Source organism: Metarhizium album, assembly GCF_000804445.1.
Source record: "Metarhizium album ARSEF 1941 chromosome Unknown scaffold_11, whole genome shotgun sequence".
Lineage (NCBI taxonomy): Eukaryota > Fungi > Ascomycota > Sordariomycetes > Hypocreales > Clavicipitaceae > Metarhizium > Metarhizium album.
In genome coordinates this window covers 432310-438309 of record NW_024467585.1, presented here as the reverse complement: position 1 = coordinate 438309, position 6000 = coordinate 432310, and the positions used below count along the sequence as shown (strand labels likewise).

General features: G+C 58.7%; 2 protein-coding genes across 2 annotated transcripts; one reads left to right on the top strand and one right to left on the bottom strand.

Moving 5' to 3' along the window:
- Window positions 1-233: 233 nt before the first annotated feature.
- MAM_04869 (uncharacterized protein) lies at window positions 234-1202 on the top strand (the record flags this gene model as incomplete). The annotated part of the gene is made up of 1 exon (XM_040823667.1): window positions 234-1202. One exon carries the CDS (start codon window positions 234-236, stop codon window positions 1200-1202), a length of 969 nt encoding a protein of 322 aa, XP_040678338.1.
- Window positions 1203-4205: 3003 nt separating this feature from the next.
- On the bottom strand, window positions 4206-4919 carry MAM_04868 (Extracellular membrane protein, CFEM domain protein; the record flags this gene model as incomplete). The annotated part of the gene is made up of 2 exons (XM_040823666.1): window positions 4206-4609; window positions 4697-4919. The coding sequence occupies 2 exons, from the start codon at window positions 4917-4919 to the stop codon at window positions 4206-4208; spliced, it is 627 nt and encodes a 208-aa protein (XP_040678337.1).
- Between the last annotated feature and the right edge of the window lie 1081 nt (window positions 4920-6000).

The following is a 6000-nucleotide window of genomic DNA, read 5'->3' as shown; positions in this document are numbered from 1 at the left end:
AAAAAAAAAAAAAAAAAAAAAAAAAAGGTTCCACGGACACAATCTTGTCCAACCAAGACGCCAAGACTCTCTTGGTTCCTTGGCCCGAAATGGCCTCGGCCCGCCCGCCCCACATGCACATGGTCAATCTCAACCGACAACGACAACGTCGGCGCGGTTGGCCTCGGTGAGCCATCAGCCGTCGTCAACCAAAGTCGGCTCGTGTCGCTCGCATTGCCCAACCCGACGCGCCCATGCTGTCCTCGATATGGAAGCCCGCGGCGCCGCTGCGCAGCACCAAAACCCGTGCGCTCATCTACTTTGTCTGCGGGAACCCCGGCCTCATCGGCTTCTACGCCGACTTCCTCGGCGCCCTGCGCAACCTCCTCGACACGTCGCAGTCCACCACGGCCTACGACTTGTACGGCCGCAACCTCCTCGGCTTCTGCGACCGCGAACACGAGCCCTTCTCCCGGGACAACCCTCCGTGGGATGTCCAGGGCCAAGTGGACGGCATCTACCAAGACGTCGCCGCGCGCCGCGCCGGCGACAAGCCCTACGACTTTGTCGTCCTCATGGGCCACTCCATCGGCGCCTACATCAGCGTCGACATCTTCCACAGACACATCCGGGACCCCAGCCGCGCGCCGCACCTCCGTCTCCGCCATGGGCTCCTCCTCTTCCCCACCATTGCGTCGCTTGCGCAGTCCCGGAGCGGCGCGCGCTTCAACTACGTGCGCAGCCTGCCCACCATGGAGGCGCACCTGGCCACCTATGCCAAGGCCCTGCTGGGCCTCTTCCCGCGCCGCACGCTGCGCTGGATCGTCCAAAACGTCGTGGGCTTCTCGCCGCGCGCCGCCGACGTGACCGCCGAGTGGCTCAAGAGCCGCGACGGCGTGCTGCAGGCGCTGCACATGGGCAAGTCGGAGCTCGACACCATCTTCGAGGACCCCTGGGACGACGAGCTGTGGGAGGTGTCTGCCTCGGCGCCCGCCCTGCCGGCCCCGAGATTCTTCATCTTCTACGGCCGAGAGGACCACTGGGTCGCGAACCACGTCAGGGACGACTTTATCGAGAGGCGGCGCAGGGCTGGCGAGAAGGCCTGCCGGACGAGCATCACGGTTGACGAGGGCAACATCCCGCACGCCTTTTGCACCAAGGAGCGTGAGTGGTCCTTTGTTGACTTGCTTCACGGCCCGGGACGTGTTGCGCTAATGGTGTGATTCTTTTTTTTTCCCTTGCAGATACCAGTTGGACCATTGCGAGAAAGGTGCATAGGTGGGTTGAAGAGATTGACCGAGCTGATGGGCTGGCGGGAGGGGCAGACTGCTTCGAATGAGCGCGTCTTCCACAGGGCTTGAATCGGTGGTGCCGTCGACGTGGACCAAGGTCAGAATTTCTGCGTCCTTGTACATGCACTGTAGGCGAGGAGGGCTGTCAGCCATGTCTCGCGTTTGCGGCGCGTTGTCTTCTCGCCTTGTGCCTAAGAATGCGCGGATTTGCGTGGAGCAGCTGAGGCAGGCTGTGAATGTCGGGGCACCAGGCAACAAGGGAGCTTGTTCGGGCGTGCTTCTGACTTGCCCAGTGAGCACGATAGAACCGTCCGCGGTGAGCAGCGCGGCAACGAGGAAGCTCCAAGCCGAAGCCGGGAGTGTCATAGACGCAAGTCTCTAATATAGGGCGGCTATCTGGTTTCGACACTGTAGACTTGACTCGCTCGCTGCCGAGGCATGTCTTGGAGCGAAGCGTCAGCCATCCACGCTTTCTTCGTTAATAGGCATTGAGTTCGGTCCGTGCGTTGCAGCACCGCTACGTTGTTCGTATCCTCTCGGCTGCTTTGGGAAGTCCCTCGATGGAGAGGGGGGGTGCAGAAGAGCAGAGAAGACAAGCTTTGCGTGCGGATGATGTCGGGAGGTACGTGGGATGCTGAGGATGGGAAAGAGTCGAATTACGACTTGGCAGGGGCTAGTTTCTCATGGGCTCGATGAGCCTGATAATGTCATGGAATCATGGCCAAGTTTAGTAGCGCCCCATGTGCGTCTAGATGATGGAGACGACGGAGATGATGGGGGTGGTTCCTTCGTGGAGAAAGCTGCCGAGCTAAGGGCATTCTTTGCCAGGCCGGGCTTGTCCTAGGACGTCGCGAATCAGGTCAGGACGGCAGGCGGGGCTGGGGAGGTGTCCGAAAATGGTCAAGCCGTGCCCGAAAGACGAAGGAAGTCGTTGAAAGCAAGTTGCCAACCGACCGGCCGCGAGGTGTTGCACGGAGCTACGCCGGGCGGTCGTGTGGCTGGCGCTCAAGTGACGCATCGGTGCGGTGACGGGCCACGGCCGACATGGAGTGAAAGGGTTTGCTGTCGCCGCCACAGGAAAGCCAGGCCGGTGGTGGTGGTGGTGGTGGTGGTGAAGCACCGACATTCTTAACATTCTTCTCGATGCAAATGGCCGCCGTGGCGTCGACTTCCGTGGGGTCAAGTGGGCCAATCCGACCAATCCGGCTTGCAGCCCCGATCGTCGGGCCCGACTATGTTCCGCGTACGCCCCTCGAGCCCCTCCCACCCCGACGACGCCTGTGGCCTCGCCTCGTTGGTCGACATTTGAACTTTCCCCGAGCCATCACGGCAGATTGACACGCCGCCCGAAAGCAGGTACCCGACGTCCCATGGCTTTGGCGTGGCAGTTCATTTCTGGATCTTTCTCGGCTCTCACGTCACGTCACGGGCCTGGGGCAGGGGAACGAACAAGGGGCAGGCACCCGGGCTCTGCGTCGAAAGCCAGCCACGCAACTCATCTGCACGTCGTGCTAGCCGATTGTCTACGGAAAGCCCATTTTCACTTTTTCTTCCTTTCCTTTCCTTTCTTTTCTCCCCCTAGCCTGCTTCATCAGGCTACCCATTCCCGATCCAGCGAGGCGAAAATCACTGCACCCGAAAACGAAAGAAAGAAATGTCGACAATGGCTTAGGGCCCGGGCACCAAGTCACGATGGATGAGCCCGATGTACTGCTAAAATAACAGGCCGACCGACAAGTTACCATTTCCGTCAATTCCAGGACGCAGCTATCCGGAGTCAATTGATAACTGCCAGCTGACATGTAACTTTGGGGACCCGACGCCACACGACCAGGTCACCTTATTCCTCCCTGCTCCCCCACACCAGAAGTGTGGGCCCTACTAATACAAAAAAAAACCCTTTACTCCGTACAGTGCTCGACATGCAAGTCGTACGGTATGTGTCGATGTGTCCTGTGGCAGAAGGGAAGGAAAAAAAAAAAGACTAACCAAAGTTCAGGGCGCTCGTTCCTGCACAACCAAGGCAAGGGGGCGTGGATCAAAACAGGCCGTGAGTGGTTGTCACGCAGCGCCGGTCCCGTTATCTCGACCTCATCTTGTGAATCATGGTTCATGTCACAGACTCGGCGTGGGGTCGTGACACGATTTGAGACCCGCCTTCTCAACCATGATTCATCGTTGTGCTCGGGAGCTCCGATGACCATGGCATGATTGCTACATGCGTCTTGTGGTCGTTTGCGTGGCGAGGTCCAGTTGCCTGCTCTCCACTCCAGCGACGGCGTGCGAGCCGATGGAAAATCACGGCTTCAAGTATCGCGATGAGCCCTGGCGCTGATCAGGGTTGGCACTGGTAGCGCCGTGGGGGATAACAAGAAAAAGTTCAGCCTACCGCTGGTTTCGGCACCTGAGCGGGCGGCAATGGGGGCTCGCATCGACTCGTTGCCGTCCGGGGGCGCCAATGACTGCCGGGTGCGCGCCCGGGAAATTTCGACGTGGTCAAACCGGGCTGCGGCCCAACTGCCTCCGCTGCCTCTTTCGGAGCGGCCGGGGTTAGAGTTGGACGTCTGAGCACGACGTCCCGCGTCTATGGGTAGACGTCTCTCTGCGCTCACGGCACTGTTTTTCTAGCGGTACGATGCTGCAACCGGTCTGAATACATTCTGGCGACTTTCCAGTCATGTTGATCACCGTCACGAATGTATTCGACTCAAGGCACTGAGTTTCAGGGGTCGTTGATGTTAAAGATGATTGGGCTGATTTTATTACTAGAGAGAGCACACGCATCCACAAGTGCTCTCAGCAAAATTACATCTCCTCTCCTCACGTCAGTCCCGTGTTGTGTCAAATAGGCAATCCTCTCGACCCGGTCAGGCTGAGAAAAGAGGTCCAGTCCAATCTCGATGCTGCCACGGATGTTCTCATAGACGAAGCTCCTTACAGAGCCAGGGCACCAATGGCGAGCATGACAAGACCGCCAATAGGGGCGAGACCAGCAGCACCAGCAGTCACGGGAGCGGACTCGGCTGGAGGAGCAGCGCCCGTGCCGTTGCTGGCTGGAGCTGGCGGAGCCTCCATACCGGTAGGCTCAGCAACGGCAGGCTCAGTACCGGCAGGCTCAGCACCGGCAGGCTCAGCACCGGCAGAGCAGTCGGCAGACTCAGTCTCGGCTGGCTGGGCCATGTCAGTAGGCTGGGCCATTTCCGAAGGCTTGGCCATGCCCGTAGACTCAGCCATGTCAGTGGCCTGAGCCTGAGTCCCGGAGGCCATGCCGGTAGAAGCAGCGCCACCAGAGCTTCCAGCCTTGTCGCAGAGCGCCTTCGCAGCCGGAAGGACCTTGTCTAGACAGCAGGCCATGTCAGTCGCCGCAGAGTCCGCGTTGTGGTGTACGAGGCCGGGGTGCTTGGAAACGGAACGGCAAAACTTACTCAGGGCAACTTCGGTGCCGCACTTTTCAAGAACGCAAGAGCTGGCAGCACCCTGGACTTTGGTGAAGTTTTCCTCCTTGCAGACGCAAGCGTAGTCGGTCGTGGCGCATTTGGTCTGGCTCTTGACGGCATCGTTGAGGCACGGCAAAGCACAAGAAGGGACTTCGGACTGGGCCGAGGCCACGGCGGCCATGGCGATAGCGGCGACAGCGGTGAACTTCATGTTGACAATTATTAAAGAGGACTTCTCGTGGAGATTGGCAATGCGTAAAAACGACGAGTGAAACTGGAGTGCTCAGCGAATGGATGTATGAGGCAAGGGGAACATGGGACCGAGCCGGGGGACGGGGCTGTCTGCTTTTAAGTAGGTCAACGACGTACGCAGTTCAAGGTCGACAACTGATGGGAGAGAGAGGACGCGGCACAATACCAAAGTTTGCCATGCCGTCCGCTAAGGCACCCCGATTATTGAGACAAAGGTGCTCTCCACCAGCAGAGATGGATATCTCCCCACACATCTCCATAGTCGATACTACTACCGTGATCCAAACGAGATCTTGGTTTCCGCTCTGGGAACAGCCGGCAATGAACAAGCCGTAACAAGTCGCGGCACTATACAATCAGAACCTGGCGTGAGGTCCCACACTATCGTGGTTGGAGATGTCCTCCTCACACAGTCTTCCCACACAGTCTGCGTCTCCGCCGCTACCGGCACACCCTTGCCCCAACTAGCGGCCGACCCAGGGAAGCCGCAGCGGTCGAGAGGCATTCATTCGAAGTGAAGGCAACGGACTTGCCAGACGCGTCATAGTGCCACGGCTTGTGACGATGGTGCTTCTTTTTTTTTTTTTTGGGTTGGTACGACCAGACTAGACTAGACGAGACGATATTTGATGCGCTTGGGATCAGGGTTGTAGGTGCGATTTCTGGTCCGAAATCGCAGAGCACAGCAAAGGCCTGGGCGTTCTTTCCCTCGTCAGATAGCTCGTGCCGACTGAACTGGTAGTTTCCCTTTTTGCCGTACAGCTGCGTTCATTTGGCAGGCGCGAGCGTTGCTCTTGGCTTGCCGTTTCCTGAGTGACAACTTTTCCAGGACGACGTGCCCAGGTGCAGGTCTGGCTCCTGGTCTCGACTTTTCATCGGGCGCTCAAACCTCCCGACATGACTTGCGGAAGTTGATAGTATTGTCGACCACACGGAGAGGGGGAGGGGGGAGGGGGCCCGACTTCGTTCCGGGACGTCCGCCAACCTCTTGGACCATCCTAAAGCGTCCTCACTACACCGCGCCCGGTTCAAACATACTA